The following is a 17,968-nucleotide window of genomic DNA, read 5'->3' on the forward strand; positions in this document are numbered from 1 at the left end:
TTTAACAAAATAGCTCCCAGTATGCCACAGTACTTTGTATTGTTCTCAATGGCCTGTTACAGACAGCCAAAATAAAGCTGCTTCGAGTCACAGTGGAGATATGGTGTTTCAATGATGCATGCGTCCTAAGAGTCCAGAAGCCACACCAAAGCCATGCTCCAGTCCTTAGGGCTGGAGCATGGCTTTGGTGTGAGTTCTGGACTCTTAGGACACATGCATCATTGAAACACCATATCTCCACTGTGACTCGAAGCAGCTTTATTTTGGCTGTCTGTAACAGGCCTATGTAATCACTATGTAAACTGTTTCAATAGAAATGCTAACAAACCAGCCAGGGACTACAGAATTCATAATCCCCATGATGCCTACATGTCCACATGTCTCTATACTCCAAAGATATGAAAAGTGCAGAGACAATGAAAAATGTTCCTTCAGCCAGCCAAAGAGATAGGCACCTACAAAACTCAACTGTAGAAAAACCAACACACAGAGGTCTCATTCTGGGTTATATGTGTAGATCTGCTTCAGATTATTCACAGCTTCCCGCTAAAACTACAGTGTGCCCCTCAGGGAAGGGGAAACTAAGGAGAGAGGAACTACAGTAATACAGCTGCCTGTTCTATTCCTTAAAGTATCACTGTAGCCAGGTGGAGGCAAGCACTGGGAGGGTTGATGGAGAGAAGCCAGGAGCTGGAGGGCGGGAGGACCCAGGAGTGTTGTGGGAAGGAGAAGCACCGCCCAGGGGAGGGGAATAAAAGCGGAGCGACAGGTGGACGAGAGGAGGGGCCGGGTTCGCGGAAGACTGGGATGCACTGAGGCAGTCGGGAAAGGGGGAGGAGAGGTCCAGAGGAGCCCAGGACGGGTAGGCTGCCTGGTGACTCTGCAATGGTGTCACTCTTTGTTAAGGGCAGGAGCCTGCATGGAGGTGGTTTTACCCAACCCCAAGAAAGAAGAGGACTTTAGATATCCTCACAAGGGGGAGTGGAGACGCCAGGAGTCAGGGCCTTTATCTGGCGAGTGGTGGGACCTGAGGTGCGAGCAGTGGGAGCAAGGCCCAAGGCCAGAGGGGAAGGAAAAAAACTAAGTGGAACCCTCCGAGAAGTGCTGCGGAGGCGGGCGTGGAAGAACAGGGGACCCGGAAGTCTGAAGGGAACCGCACGTAGGTAACCCCACCAGAAGACTGAGTTTGTTTCTGTTACTACGCGTTGCTTCTTTGTTTCAGTAAAGTTTGCAGCATTACTAAGGCCTCGGCATTTCTTTTGTTCGCTCCCCGGCTACAAGAGCCCACGTGTGAGATACGATGTCTCAGGGAACACATGCCCCACCCACAATCATCAGAGCCTATATGGTATAGTGGTTTGAGTGTTGTACTACAACTCTGGGAGACCAGAGTTTGATTCCCGGCTTGGCCATGGAAACCCACTGGGTGACCTGGGGCAAATCCCACTCTCTCAGCTTCAGGAAGGGAATGGCAAACCCCTCTGAACAAATCATGCCAAGAAAACCCCATGATAGATTCGCCTTGGGTTACCGTAAGTTGGAAACATCTTGAAGGCACACAACAATAACAAATCATCAGAGTAATGCAGGACTCAGTCCCAGAGAAGCAGCAACAGCCCCATTTCAGTAGCAACTGAATCCAGCCCAGAGAAGTGTGCTAACCATTCTAAATGTCACCGAACAACTGATACAATCACAAGTGTCGAGGAAGTAAAAAGCAAAACACTCCTCAGGACAACAAAATAAAACATGCCAATGTACTTGAACAAAACAAGCTGCCTTCCTAATGTCCCAAAGCACATTCCTGTCTCAGCTGAGAGGTGTAATTTGCATTCCTATCTCAGTTGAAAGATGTAATTTAACAAATACAAAACAAAAAAATCACTGACAGGTTCATGTCCCTGGTTTCCTGCTAGGTCTCTGAAAGTTCAAGGGAAAACCAGTTCTTCTCTTCAGCAGAGAAAGAGAGATTTGGAAGGGAGGGGAGCAAGAAACAAATCCTGGCCCCTCAACATTTCAGATCTTGATGGAAGGACAGCAGAGTTCCCAGACTATACCTCTACCTTGGAGCTATGAAGGGACAGGCTTCATATGAAAGGAAAGAATAGGGGAATTTGAGGACAGAATAGGGGAATTTCAGTACAGAATAAGTAAAAGAGATAGTAATAGTATTAATCTAAATGAATTTAAGTCTCCAGGATGAGATGAACTACATCCAAGGGTATTAAAAGAACTAGCAAATGTAATATCGGAGCCATAGGCAATAATCTCTGAAAACTCCTGGAGAACAGAAGTGCCAGCAGACTAGAGGAGGGCAAACATTGTCCCCATCTTCAAAAAGGGAAAAAAAGAGGATCCCAACAATTATTGTCCAGTTAGTCTGACATCAATATCAGGAAAGATTCTTGAGCAGATCATTAAACAGAGAGTCTGTCAACATCTAGATGGCAATGCCATAATCACAAAAAGTCAACATGGGTTTCAGTGAAACAAGTCATGCCAGACAAATCTGATCTATTTCTTTGATAAAATTACCAGCTTGGTAGATGAAGGGAATGCTGCGGATATAGTATATCTTGATTTCAGTGGGCCCTCCTTATACGTGGATTTGCCATGCGCAGATTTGAGCATCCGTGGACAGCAAAGCCATATAGTGATGGCGAATGTTTTAGAGACTGAGTGCCCAAACTGCAACCCCAAACCCAATTATTTATCGCAAAGTGCCACATCCCTGTGGCTTTCTAGTAACAAACTCTGGAGAACTATGTGCTGGGGTGACGGCGTGTGTGCCCACAGAGAGGGCTCTGAGTGCCACCTCTGGCACTCATGCCATAAATTTGCCACCACTGCCATATATTGTCCTCAATGATGGCACGCATATATGCGCGCCACCATTGGGGACAAAAGTCCCTCCTCTCCTCTCCTCTCTTCCTCTTCTCGTCCCTTCTTCTTTCCCTTGCTTCTTCCTTCCTTCCCTGCCTCACTCCTTTGTTTCTTCCCTCCCGAGTCCCTGCTTATCTCCTGCTGCCGCCACCACAAGAAAGGCCAGGTGGCGGTGTTGGAGGCCTTGAAGGCCTCTGGCACTGCTGCTCCACCCCCTCCTCACTGACACTGAGGAAGGGACAGGTGGCGGTGCTGGAGGCCTCCAACACTGCCACCTGGCCTTTCCCATGGTGGCGATAGCAGGAGGTAAGCTTTGACTTGGGAGGGAGGGAAGGAACGAGGGAGGGAGGCAGGGAAGGAAGGAAAAGAGGAAGGGAGGAGAGGAGGGGGGCGAGAGACTTTTGTCCCCAATGGGGATAATGGGACTTGAACATACGCAGATTTTGGTATGCGCGGGGGGGGGGGTCCAGAACTGATCCCCCACATATACCAAGGGCCTACCGTATACAGAATTATGTATTGTATAAAATTCATTGTATGAACTTTAGTTTCAATAAATAAATAAAAAATTTTTAAAGGAATACATCTGCAAGAAGGGAGGCACTGGGGATGGAGCATATGATTCCAGGATGCACTCCCAAATGATTCACCATGTTGAAGCAGCATAAGGGCAAAGTTATAGTGGACAACACTAGTCAGCTGTGAGTGCCACATCTTAAACTTTCTGGACATCACTATGTTTCAATAAATTCATATGTTAGAATGCACTCACTATATAACAGGCCACTGATGTCCCTCTGATGGTAACAGGACCCAAATAAGGACTTACCCTCCAAGCAATGGTAGGCCCACATGGCAGAAAACAATCTGTCAAATAATCAGGCCCCAAGTCATATGATCCCAAATGATGTAACACTATCATATGTAAAATATATAACATGGAGGAGAACTAGCCACTGTATGCAGCCCATACACATATACCCTCCTAGTTATCTACCTTTGCTTTACCTCCAAATTCTATATATTTAAAACCACAATAGGAAATAGAATGCAAATATGTCAAGCTTGATTACAAGGAATTTTTTTAAAGTCTCAGCTCACCAGGGATTTTGCTGTTTTCTCAGCTCTGTCTTTGGCAAGATTGTAGCCACAACTGGGACATATCCTTGGTTTGTGCCGATTAGTGTATATGTAACTGCAAGAAGGGTTCTTACATTTCCCTCTGCCACGCGATGTTGCCAATCCTAAATCCTACACGGAAAGAGAGACCAATCAATTATCCACTGTTTTTTTTAAAAAACATGTCGCACCTAAACATGTTGACCTAACAAGCCACTACATTATCTGTTCTCCCAATATATAGGAGGATCAGGAAGCTAAAACCATGACATTTGTTGCCATGTTGGCTACTTGCTAAAATGCTTCCAGATTAACCCTAAATACCACAAGCAATTAATCAGAAGACACTTATGAAAACCCAACAGGAGTACTGGATGCTGGCTTTAATGAAGGGCAAAATGGAGAAATGGAAGCACTCAAATTCCATTAGGATGCCAAGGAAAACCAAGTTCATAAGGGATTAGTGTCAAATCAAATAACACCTGTTCATTTTCCATTTCACTGCATTACTATCAGCCACCAGCAGGCAAGAAATGAAACCCACACATGCCCCATGGCTAGAAGCTGTGCTGTTTCTGAGTAAATCAAGTTGTAAGAGCTTAGCAGAGAAAACTATGTCAAGACATAATCCAAGAAGAGAAAGCAGAAGATGACCTAGAAACTAAGGCCTGTTACAGACAGCCAAAATAAAGCTGCTTCGAGTCACAATGAAGGTATGGTGTTTCAATGATGCATGCATCCTAAGAGTCCAGAAGTCGCGCCAAAGCCATGCTCCAGCCCTAAGGACTGGAGTGTGGCTTTGGTGTGGCTTCTGGACTCTTAGGACGCATGCATCATTGAAACATCATACCTCCACTGTGACTCGAAGCAGCTTTATTTTGGCTGTCTGTAATAGGCCTAAGTCATAGGAGGTTGTGCGAATCAAAGCATGGGTAATGACACAGTGATGCAGTTAAGGTCAGCGACCCAGAGGAGTTTCCAGGTCATGCCAGTTAACCAGTTTATACAGTCTGCCCTTCTTATACACGGATTTTTTTATACACGGATTCAAGCATCCACGGTTTTAAAATGTTCAAAAAAGTATAAATTTCAAATATCAAACCTTGATTTTCCATTTTTTAAAAAGGACACCATTTTGCTATGTCATTATATTTAATGGGACTTGAGCATCCATGGATTTTGTTATCCATGGGGGATCTTGGAACCAAACCCCAGCATATAACAAGGGTCCACTGTATAGCCTGAATAAGCCTTAGTTCTTTGGCACTTCTAAAACAAAGAGCATGTAAAATTTCATAAAGTGCTTGAACATTAAACCTGACATGCCATAGTTCATGCACAACTATTTATTATACAAAAAAGGGCTCCATGCCTTCCAGGAGCATATGAAAGTCTGTGCTTATGTTCCTTTATAAGTAATCACAAAAAACCAAGACAACTCATGTATTGTATTTTTGGGAGTTATCTAATGACCGAAGACTTACCAAGGTTACAGTGCAGCTATACTTATAGGAAGGAAATATATCTGGTTTGACCTCCACCACTTTGACGTGAGATGTTGAACTGTTTGTGCTGCCATGGAGCTTTAGATTGATAGTAAGGAAGCAAGAGAGAAACACTGTCAGATGCACTGTAAGAACTTTTACCAGCCTACCATCTTTCCCTGAAAGGCATTAGATTCTCTTTCCATATGTATCACCGAGCCTCTGGTCTCTTTGCAACATCTCACTGTTTATTAATAATTAATAATAATAAACTTGATGTAACTTCATAATAAATAATAAAAAATGTGCATATTAATATTCCATGTTAATATAGATGGCAGCAGCTTACTGTTCATTAACATTCCATGATAATATAGATAGAACAGCACATTGTCTAAACACCACTTCACATTGTGAATCAGCTTGTAAATCAACAAATGGAGTAGCAAGCTCAGGGCTTGCTGCTAGAAGGCTACATTAATTCTGGAAGTACTGGTCCTGTGAATAGTAATACTGTATGTTCCCAAAACCAATTAGTGTTGCATTTATAAATATTTATATTTACTATTTTTTTATTAGATTATATTATATTAAACTAAGCCTAGAGCCCGAACAGACAGGCCAAAATAAAGCTGCTTCAGGCCACTTTGCAAGTGTGCTGTTTAAATTAAGCATGTGTCCTAAGAGGGTGGAAGCCACACCAAAGCCATGTTCCAGTCCTAAGGAGTGGAGTGCAGCTTTGGCACAGCCTCTGGCTTCTTAAGATGTGTGTGTCAATTAAAAAGCATATGTCCAAAGTGACCCGAAGCAGCTTTATTTTGGCCTGTCTGTTCGGGCCCCTAATCTTTCTTCTTATTCCTGAGTGCTCTGTGAACCAACACCTGCCAAGTGCATATTTGAATTGGAATAAGCCCTCCTCACTTGAACCACAAAGCAAATATGGATGGATTATCTGCATGGAGTCTATTCACTTATAAAATCTGCATATGGATCTCTGTGTTCACACTATGAATGGGTGAAATGTGGTATACAAGTCCAAGCTTTGTTCCTCTACTTCAATCAATGTAGAAGCTAAAACAAAGTGTGACTTGGTCTTAAGAGACACAGACGTTCACTAGTCACAGAACAGACTAGAGGCACACAAGATTAGTCTCAGAGGAAGTTTGACATAATGGACAGGTGACATAAATGTAAGATTCAGACTAGAAATGGGGAAAGACAAAGGACTGAAGTCACTGGATGACCTTGAAAGACAGTATAAAATGGAGGGAGGGGTAGAATCATGGAATCATAGAGTTGGAAGAGACCACAAGGACCAACTAGTCCAACCCCCTGCCATGCAGGAACTCTCAATCAAAGCATCCCAGACAGATGGTCATCCAGCCTCTGTTTAAAGACCTCTAAGGAAGGAGACTCCACTACACTCCGAGGGAATGTGTTCCACTGTCAAACAGCCCTTACTGTCAGGAAGTTCTTCCTAATGTTTAGGTGGAAGCCCCATATACTCCCATAAATGGATAAAAACCTACAATTTATTAATTGTAAAATTAAAAGTACAACATGGTGTTACATAGACAAGGAAGAGAATGTGACAAACATTTTCAACTTCTTGACTCTGAGGTCCTTCATGAATACCACAGATCTGACATCAGTAGGCTTAGAGAATTATACATGCAGTGTAAGCCACACTAAAAAGGTTCCTATCAATTCCACAGCATGACTACAAGGCAATTCCAAAAAAACAAAAACAAACAAAAAAAAGGGAACAACAATCATTATACAAAATCCACAGACTACCTTGTGCTCTTCAGTGCTGGAGGGCTGAAGGGGAGTCTGACCCAGTTGCTTCAAAGTATTAGGCTTCAGTCCTGAGATCCTTACAGAGGAATTTTGCTCTTGAATAACAGACACAGAGAAGGTTTAAAATTTTAACAATACATGTATTTATAATAAATGACCTAGCAAATACAATGTAGGACATATTGTATCAAGACCTTTTATTGTACCAAGATATTTTCAATCTCAAGAGATCAAGTCCAATTATAGACCCACTTTTCTTAAAAGGGCAGGAGAAATTGATAGTTTTGGAAACAAGACTGGATAACAGTGTCCTTCAAATGCTACCAGACGACAACAAATAGCATCCCTCACTACTGACTAGAGCCGTTGGAACTAAAAGCTATATCTGCACATATTTGCTTAAAGCTGACATGGATAAGAAGGCATGCTCCAAGCCTTGCTTTTATCAAGTTTCCCAAAATGGCAGTAAGAGTCACACAGGGTCAACGTAATTCTTAATGCAACAAGTTAGGGCCTACCATTTAGAAAATACAATTTTCCCCAACAAACATGAACTGGAAGGCTTATTTTACCATTGTTTGTATATAGCTGCCTGCTAGAGGGCTGCTCTGTACTGATTTCTCTTGCTACGCTGGCAGGAGCAGGCAGAATTGCCCTCATGGGTCTTGCAGCAGCCAGCAAGGATGGCTTGGATCTTGATTTGCTCTTCTGCTCCTGCCCTTTGGAGGCAGTACCAAAAGCATCAACCCTGAAAAGAAAAGAAGTGCAGCTGATCATCCCTTAGTCCAATGACTGTAACAACATGCTGCAGGGGCAAGTTGCCACCTTGAAATCCTACTATGCTGTTTGTCAATATGAAACAATTAAAAATAGCCTGCTTTGACTTGCACACATAGATACAAACCTGTTAAGAACTTCACTGAAATGCACAGAATGCAAAAACAATCTGAGAATTCACAGTTTGGGAGTCTATTCCATTTTGATCCAAGTTATAATTTGCACTGCAAGATGCTTCCAGTTCTATTTCAAAGCTATCAGTTGCTCACACATAAGTGACTTACCCCACTGGATGTTTCATGGTAGAAGCTGGATTTGGAAGGCAATTGGCACTATCCATTGCTTCAGTGGGTGGTTGCATTTCCAAGGCCCCATCCTCCCTCTGTTCTAAGGGAGGGTCCACTTGTGCTACGCCCTCCTGAAGCTGAGTAACCGCAGCAGCACGTCTTTGCTCTTCTGGCTGCACATTGTTTGCAAGGATGTGTGCCTCAGAGATGATCACTTCTTCCCACTCAGCCTCCTGGACCTGCCCCACAGCAGGGATTGCGTTCAGAAGCTGAGTGACTGCTTCAGAGCTTTCCAGTGTAGATTTAGAGGCACTGTCTTGAACCACAGTCTGTCCCAAGGCTAAGGGCTGCTGATCTCTCTTGGGCCCCAGTGTTTTTACAGGCATACCTGAGCTTGGTTCAGATTTGCCTTTTGGCTGTTTCTCCTGAAGGGAGAGGGGAACAACCAAAAACCTGGATGTCAATACCACATATGCTTCATGTTCAAGCTTGGCTGACAGATCTCAAGAGTGAAATGAATAAATAGATGAGTAATATCTGAGGAGCAAAAGCTAACACAGCAAATCAAGTTACTGCTCCCCCATAATGCCATCTTATATTTAGCACCATTTCCCATGTTCCTTTTCACTACTAACAATCTGAAAACACATACAGAGAAGCAGCCAGATGAACAATCTGTCAGAAGTGTGAATTATTACATATCAGTCTGAGGTTACAAGAAATATATACATAGTGAGTCCCAATTTGATTTGAAACTAGTACTTTGAGTTTAGTTTGTCTTATGGATTTAGAGTATTTTGAAAGCCAGTCTATTAGACCAAAAGGCAGGACAAAACATAAAATAATAAAAATAACTTACAACACTTAAAGATAACAGAAAGGCCAATCTCAGCTGACTGCAGTGATAAAATAATGGTTCCTTTCTTTTATATAGTTGGTTGTTACATGAAGATAGCAAACATACAGTGGCCCTTTCCTATCCACAGGGCTTTGGTTCTGCCCCAAACCTCATGCAAGGGAAAAACCATGGGAGCTCAAGCCCATATTAGTCAATGGGCAGCATCATGCAGACATTCAACTCAGTGCACCTGCAGGTGCATGCTGCCACTGGCTAATATGGGATGGAGCAATTTGTGGGAGTTCCAGGCCGCTGCTGTAGACTCACTATATGTTCAATTTTTTAGTACAGCAGACAGCTGATCAGAAAGGAACCTTTTGTGTTCTGATTTTTTCTGTTTGGCGACTTTAAAGACAGTGTTCACCCTTCTACCTTCTTTGCTAAGCACAAAGGTTCACGGTTTCTACCAACACCACATACTGTTGTTTGTTGGCAAGCAAACACAAACACACACACACACACACACACACACACACATATATATATATATATAGAGAGAGGGAGTTTTAAAATCATTTTTAACATACTTTTGGGATCCATTTTCCTCCGAGAAAGTTGCCACATATGGGGCACTTGGGTGGCTTGTGTCTGGTCACATAAGTAAATGTACAACCAGGGTTGGAGCAATTTCCATGCCCTCGGCGGGTGTAGGTAGTTGTCTGAAAGAAAGGGAATTCATTATTTTACAGACTAACATCAGAGCAGGGCATTTCCATCCTGTCATTAAGTTGATGACTGCCCTATGTCTAAGAATTATCCTTATCCACAAAAGTTACAGGATTCCATATTTGAGCTTTGCCACATAAAGAAAGAAACTATGAGCTGGCAAGATATTTAGCTATAAAAAGGAGTAAGACATTGGTTACTAATTCATGGAGAAAGAAAATCTGGAATAGACAATATATTTGTTCAGTACATGAAACAGCCAATCAAACAGGTATAAAATCAAGGTAACGCTAAGGACAAGGGAAGAGGAGACTGCAATCAGTAATACAGAGTCATGTTCACTACAGTGGTGCCTCGGGTTACGAAATTAATTCGTTCCGTGGCACCGTTCGTAACCCGAAAAGCCTTTGTAAGCCGAATTGCCATAGGCGCTAATGGGGAAAAGCCGCGATTCCGTGCGAAAAAGCCGAAAAAAGCACCAAAAGTTTTTTCGTAACCCGAAAAAACATTCGTAACCCGAAACAATGTTTTCCTATGGGATTTTTTCGTATCCCGAAAATTTCGTAACCTGGGTATTTCGTATCCCGAGGTACCACTGTATTTAATTTGTAACTCAGTTTCACATAAGTCAAAATAGGCAGGTTTTCGGCCAGCTTTGAGGCAGGGCATTTAGATGACACATGCCTTGAAGCCAGACAGAAAGTATACCCAAACTGCACTATGGGGGAAAAAGCTGGACTAAAAAGAAGCTACACGGGTGCAGCTAAGTGTCCTGTTTCTACATCACATGTGGTGATGGGGAGCTTCCCAGTACTAGCCACAGCACCGCAAAGGAAGAAGCACATGCCGATAGTGTTCCTGGGTGAGCACTGGGGTCAGAGTAGCACTGGCTCAGCCTGTACTATCCTGGGCCTTCTGCTCAGCAATTAAATGGTCAGATAAAAAGCAAAACCATGAGTTAGCCTTGCTAGACAACTTGAAAACATAAGCAAAAAAGTTGCCAACAGAGAACCAAAGAACAGCAAGACAAAATCACTTGTTCAATGATATGAGTAAACTAATTACTGTCCCTTTTTATTTGTAAAAAAATTAGAAATACACAAATTTTATTGTGCAGATATAGTGCAAGAGCTTTAGTTAACTATCATTAGCACCACCCACTTACAAATACCATATGAAACAGAAGTACCAACTAATTCATAAACTACAAATATTTGCTTATTTCATGAAATAGGATAGACTGCTTCATAAATGCTTTATTCACAAATGCTTCTTCCTAGAAAACAAACAGGAGAAAGAATTACAATGCAATCCTTCCACCTTCCTTTTAGATTGCCCCTTAGTGTCAAGAGATGGCACTATGTTAGCTGAGCTCACCTAGTATCACCTAAGGCCTGCCAGGTCACCACAGTCACAGGGTAACAGGAGTTTATGACAGCTGGTAATTTTACCCAGCTATGCCCAGCTGTTACAGAATACATGCCTGGATGTATAGCCAAAGGCACTTTTGACTGAACGCAACACGAGTAGGCCACTAGCAGTGGGACAGGCATTTTGATACCCAGCCGCTATAAAATAACCACACCTCTCAAGGTCTTCTTCTGAAAGTTGGCCTAACATTTCCATGCAGAAATTTACACTTGTACTAATGAGTGACTCTGTTCTGGAGCATATACTTCACATACACCCAGACGTTCCAAGTTCAAAACTGTAGCATCTTAGGGGCTTTACGTAACAGGGCTGAGAAAACCCTGGAGAACAGGTGCAAATCAAGACAAATAATTAATCTAGTAGACCAGTAGTCTGTTTGGCATTAGTCAGCTTCTTAGTATATCGTACACATAATTAATATAATACTTTTTTCCAAAAAGGATGGCATCAGCATTTTCTCTACTGACCAGTTTGATTGATGATGGATTTTCCAAAATAGAATGTGCTGGCAAAGGAAGCATAATGAACTGTGTAGTGGGAGTTGAAGAATTACTTTCTTCTCTGTCCTATAAAAAGAAAAGAAACAAACATAATAAGGTTGCTAGAAATTGCTATGTTCCAGTCATTCCCACTTCTCTCCCCAAACCCTGATACACACACAAACATAACCATCTATAAAATTCACATTACACATTACTCAAAGAAAACAAGACAGCAGTAGTCAACAGATGCAGCCATTTTGTCAACAAGAAAGCTATAAGACAGGAGACATTTTGTTTCATTGGATCCAATACAATGATGAATTAGGAGAACAAGACACCAAGCCTATAAATAAATACCACTGTAACATTTCCTCATATTTATTTGCCAATAAGCACATGTAGGAACAAACCCTAAGGCTAGCTTCCTGTTAGTGGCATATGCACATGTTCAGTTTCCCTTATCCCTGTACATGTTGGTTTTTTTCTGGATGCAGTGGAGTTTAGTATTCCCCTTTGCCTTCTACAGAGACCAAAGGTCCCTTGACTTAGGATACTTACCTCTGAAGCCACCCTGCATGGCTACTCCATCCCTCATGGGGACAAGGCAGGGTCGGAGAAACATCTTGCTATATCCCAAGAGCCAGAATTGAAATGATTACAGTGTCGTACCCTCCAGAGAATCCTGGACGATTTTAGCACTGAAGTAATCATTTTGTGTATGGCTATGGTGACATAGCCAGATGTTTCTCTGAACCCTCCCACTTCTCATGACACAAAGGCTGCATGGTGTGGGAAGAGGGTATAAGGCTCAGCATAGCATAGGTCTGTATGGCAGTAAGCATAAAATCAAAAGTAAAAGCTACCCTGAGATTACTTACTCTTCTGGTCACCACTGTTACCACGGAGATACCATCTGAAGTCTGAGGTTGTGTCATAGCAATGGCCCCACTGGATGTATCCATACTGTTAACCACAGTCTCTTCAATAACCACACTAGCTCCTTCATAGGGGTAGCCATCACTTACTTCCAAAGGGGTCTCATCCAGAAGGATATCTCCAGCTACCTTATGTGAAGCTGGTCTGACATAATGAGACAAGATCTCTGATGCAACAACTTCTTCTATTGAGTCTGACTGAACAAATGAGACTGGGTCCTCTGAAAGACCTTCAATGGCAATGCACTGCTCAGAAACACCAATGTGGCCAGAGTCCACAGAGATTATATTCTGCACAGTACCATGGGAAACACTTGTCACATTAGTAGCAGTCGTTAGTCCTTCCAATGTTGTTTGACCTTGGGTCATGCAGAGTTCCAAATGCTGCTTGCTCCTCTCCTCTTGGAGACTGTCTTTAGGAATAATGATATAATCTGAACGAGGGAGGATTTTACGAAAACCAGGAATGTCTGGAACCACAGCAGTCAGGGAAGATAACTTTGAGTTCTATGGAAAAGGATAGATGGGACAAGAAGGACGTAAGTCTAGCTGTTATTCGGACACATTCTTGGTATATCAACTTTTAAATGCAAAATGTTATTAATAACTTCTCCTTTTTTGGCAAAGCTTTCAGACCTCTCCTGCCTTCAACTCCACTTGCTCTTTCTTAGTGAGCCTGAGGAATCACCTCCCTCCAAGTCCAGGACTGTACACCTTTTGTAACACTTACAACTTGAACATGCAACTGTGTGCTCTTTCATGCAGTGAACACAACAGGCAAAATCCAGGAATACAAAATGGACACTTTTCAAGTTATTATCATAGTGTGTTACAAGTCAAAGTAGACTTTACCTTTATGCTAAAGGTAAAACAGAGTGGCAGAAAGCATGTTAATCCAAAAGTGTTTGGACAGATATTTTAAGACACTGTCTGCCATTAAATTTAGTGCCAAAATGAACAGCAGAGATTGATGAAATAGAAGTATCTCATGAACACCAGACCACTGGAAAGAAAGGAATATAATGCTACTCTTTATTGACTTCTAAAGTATTCAAAAACTTACACATTTTGTAAGTATAAGTATTATGAGCTGATTATAATAATGATATCCTTCATTTGTGGATTTTAGATTTTTTTCATCCCTATGGATCAACACAGCTTCTTTCTTTTTTATAATTCCTATAAACACGTTTTATAGCAGAAGGCTTTGCAATGAGGCATATATATTTTTCAGCAGGCTTTACAATGAGGTATACATATTTCCTACATTTAAAAGCTGTAGATGGCAAGGTGCAAAGTTTAAAGCAGTCATTTGGTCTATTTACCCTATTATCCATTTGTTGATTAGTGATAAACCCCTGACCCTGATGCAGTGAACTGGACCTGAAGAAACAGTTGAAGGTTCTAGTATTTCCATCAGATTTTTCCATCTTCAATCAGACGACCACAACCCAAAAGTAAAAATTCAAAGAAACAAAGCTATTTCTTCTTTGAAGGAAACTCATCCTACTGTTTTTCAAAGCTCCTCCTTACCCCCATTTTAAAAACAGTAGGGGATAAGCAACAGAGTTAAGCATTATGTGATTTCCTTTGGATTTTTAATATGGACAAAAAAAATATTTACATGCTTGCAAATGTCAGAATTTTTTTTACCGGGTCTAGACCTTCTTTCTCTAACTTTGCCTTCTCCAAATAGTAGCTTTTCTCAGCCACACTGAGCAACCTCCAGCTCTCACTGATTTTCTTGTTAATTTCAGATTGAGGAAGATGCGGGAGCTCTTGCTGAACTTTCAGGTATATGTCATAATAATATAGCAGGTATGCAGATCTGCAGGAGAAAGAACAAAGCAAACATCATTTTCTCATTTAAACTGGCAGTGACAGTTTAGGTCCACTAAAATATGTTCATTGGTACTCAGTGGGCACAGAATTGCAGCTAACTAAATTATGGAAACAAAGTTTTCTATTGGGCTTCTGACAAAGAATATTCTGAATATTAGAAGGGTGTTTGTGTGCTGTGGCTTAAAAAAAGTCCTGCAGTGTTTTGCCAACCCAGCCTGATTGTGATAACTCTGCGATGACTGCCAAAAAGCTTTAACAAATAATTTCTATTCTATTCACAGCACTACAAACTTGTTGTGGAAAAGTGGGAGGAACTGGAAGGCTGCAAGACAGAAGGGCTGTAGGCATCTCTTTTGGACCTGAATTGCAGGGGAATTAAGGGTTATGAACAGGGATTTCTGCAACAGCTTGGCTGAATCCCAAAATTCTGTAACATTGACAGTTAAAGCTGTGACAAACTGCATTATTTCTGCAGAACATATGCAGCCTTGGTTAGTATTTGCTTCTTCACTTAACACAACTGACTTTACAGGGATATGAACTATAGGTAAAAGAAAACACATTAAGGAACAGCCATCTCAAAAGGGAAACTGTTCACAGTTTGCAAAACTATTAAGGAGAGAGAAATCACATACCTGGGTTTTTTAGTTTTCTCCCCTTGATCTCCAGGACTTCTGTATTTCTTCTTCTTTTTAGAAGGGACTGGAGATGCATAGCTGTATGCATTTTCTATTTCCTCCATTACTACGGTTACTTCAGTGCCATCATATAGTGCCTCCATTGCTAGATAGAAAACCCAAGCAGTTATACTCTCCTCTAAACATTATGAATCTGAAATCACACATATTGGTGCATATCAAATACACCTCCATATTACATCATACTGTTTCAAAAGACAATATAGAAATTAAATGCAATTCTTAAAATAGGAGCCCTGGTGGCGCAGTGGTTAAATGCCTCTACTGCAGCCACTCACTCAAAACCACAAGGTTGCGAGTTCAAGACCAGCAAAAGGGCTCAAGCTTGACTCAGGCTTGCATCCTTTCGAGGTCACTAAAATGAGTACCCAGACTGTTGGGGGCAAATTAACTTACAGTTGTAAACTGCTTAGACACTGCTTAGGCAGTATGAAGCGGTATATAAATGAAACTTGTTTGTTTGTTTTTAAGTTGTCTTATCCTGAAGGGACTGTATCTAAATGTTTCCTGCATCTGGATTAAAATAAGAAACTGTAAAAGTGGATGCCCAGTTCTAGGTAGCTTAAACTGATGGTCTGAGACTTTCTGTAAAAGATGCCCAGGATTACTTGACACATAATTTCCTATGCTGATATGTGCCAAAATCTACATTAAACTATGAGTATTATCAGCTTTATAAACTGCACGTATGCCAAATACACACGTATTCTGATTGGCTTCTGTACAGGGGATATCAGAAGGGCATGGAAGCCTCAAGAGGCTGCAGCTCCGCCACAGGGACACAGCCGTGAGTTATGAGCAAAACAAATCATCCAGTGGCATACATCTGTGTAGAAAATATACTCAGATGTTTATCACAAAAACTACAGTTGTTCATTCCTTAACAGCAAAACATGAACCCTCAATGTGAAAGCTACGCTTATCGGTCTGTAGCACCCCACAATTCTGATGGCCAAGCAGATTATTCCATCATTCTGATTCCTTGACAGTTTCAGTTTTACTCCCACTTGAAAAAAAGGACACCTGTTCATAATGATAACTTCAGTGTATAAATAAAGGGCAATGTTTTCTGTGTCTGTGTGTGCTGGTGCATGCACACTTGCCTGGGTGCATATGACAGCAAAAAAACATTTAGCTACAAGGTTAACTGACTTACCTTAGAATTATTAAAAAAGCAAACCCCCCCCCCCCCCAAAAAAAGAGGGGGATCAAATGTTGAAGCAGTTTAAAGTAACCTATGGGGTAATTTAAACCCCCCCCTCCTTTTTAAAGCAGCCTTCATGAGCTTTTTAAGGATCATCTTTCTTACACTTACAGAATCCCAAAATGTTCATATTGATGGCTTTGATGTAATAAATGAATTTCAATGTCTAGGAAAACTTGTGTGTTGGTGAATGCAAACTTGCCTGTGTGCGTATGACAACAAGCAAAAAATGTTAGTTGCAAGGGTTAATCTAAAGGATGTGTTCACACCAAATCAAGAGGGACTGACTTACCTGAGAGTTTGCAGGGCCCTACAAACATCACAAAAAAGAGGGGGGTCCAAAGCACTGAAGCAGCTCAAGGGCAGACTCAGAACCAAAAGAAAGACCCCAACCAACCCCCCCCTCCTCCTTCTCAAGAACCATCTTACACTTACACCCCAAAATGGATGTGGATTATTTAGAAATGTGGCCTTAGTGCAATTTGTATGTTATTGTTGTTCCTGTTCATATAATCCGCCTTGAATCCTTCGGGAAAAGGCGGAATATAAATAAGTTATAGGATTGTTGTTTTTGTCGGTCACACTTAGCCTAAAAACACAGGCACCAAAGAAGAAGGGGGTGTCAGTGGTGGAGGCGCGGAAGGGGGCAGGTTAGAAAACAATCTCTCCCCGTCCCCTTCCTTCCTTCCTTCCCTGGAGACCCACCCCGAAATCCTCCTCTCCAGAGGCTTTAAGGGGGAAGAGCTGGGGGCTGCACCAACCTCCCGCCCCCCAACAAGGGCAGCCTCTCTGCAGCCGCCCCTGCTCCAGCCTTGGCTCCTGCGAGCCGGGGACTCACTTGTGGACGCGGGGCCAGCCGCTCGCATCCTTCCTTCGCGAGCGCCGCATCCCGAGGACCACGGCCAGCCAGGGCCTCTCAAGGCGGCCGGAACGATCGTGCCTCGCCTCCTGTATCCGGGGCTGCGCCTTAAAACTGGGCACCAAGGCGGAAGTGCTCCCTCGGCCGAAGTCCTTCCTAGAGGTCACGAACGTTCGGACGGCGAGTCTGAAAACCAACCATAGAGTTGAGCGAACGGCGGGAGGGAGGAGACCAGGGCTGTCTAGGAGGGAGGTTTGACCATAGAGTTGGAAATGATTCCCTCCCAAACGCTGTTCCTCCAGGGTTTTTTTGGACTTCATCTCCCAGAGGCCTCAGCCGCCTTGGACTGTGGTTTGGGATTCTGGGAGTCGAAGTACAAAACACTTGAAAGGCCAGAGTTTGGGAGCCGGATGGTTGGCTCTTGGGGATTAGGAGGAGGTTCTGATGGGTTTTAAGTGTGGAGAGCCGGCGTGGCCTAGTGCTTTGAGTGTTGGGATGCGATTCTGGAGATCAGGGTCCGAGTCCCAGCTCGGCTATAGTTGATTGTATTTCATTTTTGTCCCGCCTTTCTCCCAATTGAGACCCAAGGCGGCTCACAAACAC

At 42.5% G+C, this 17,968-nt stretch overlaps 1 protein-coding gene across 1 annotated transcript in view; it reads right to left on the reverse strand.

The window, feature by feature from the left end:
• Nucleotides 1-17,498, reverse strand: part of HMGXB3 (HMG-box containing 3) — a 52,796-nt gene extending 35,298 nt beyond the window's left edge. The window contains exons 1-11 of the mRNA XM_042451887.1: nt 17,345-17,498; nt 15,240-15,387; nt 14,416-14,590; nt 12,706-13,269; nt 11,813-11,911; nt 9,776-9,907; nt 8,348-8,775; nt 7,859-8,034; nt 7,284-7,381; nt 5,487-5,585; nt 3,985-4,134 (exon numbers count right to left, since the gene is read on the reverse strand). Coding sequence (XP_042307821.1) covers nt 3,985-4,134; nt 5,487-5,585; nt 7,284-7,381; nt 7,859-8,034; nt 8,348-8,775; nt 9,776-9,907; nt 11,813-11,911; nt 12,706-13,269; nt 14,416-14,590; nt 15,240-15,387; nt 17,345-17,372 — 2,097 coding nt within the window. The 5' untranslated portion in view covers nt 17,373-17,498. The remainder of the gene's footprint in view (nt 1-3,984; nt 4,135-5,486; nt 5,586-7,283; nt 7,382-7,858; nt 8,035-8,347; nt 8,776-9,775; nt 9,908-11,812; nt 11,912-12,705; nt 13,270-14,415; nt 14,591-15,239; nt 15,388-17,344) is intronic.
• Nucleotides 17,499-17,968: the final 470 nt, after the last annotated feature.

This window comes from Sceloporus undulatus, chromosome 2, assembly GCF_019175285.1.
Source record: "Sceloporus undulatus isolate JIND9_A2432 ecotype Alabama chromosome 2, SceUnd_v1.1, whole genome shotgun sequence".
NCBI classification, from domain to species: domain Eukaryota; kingdom Metazoa; phylum Chordata; class Lepidosauria; order Squamata; family Phrynosomatidae; genus Sceloporus; species Sceloporus undulatus.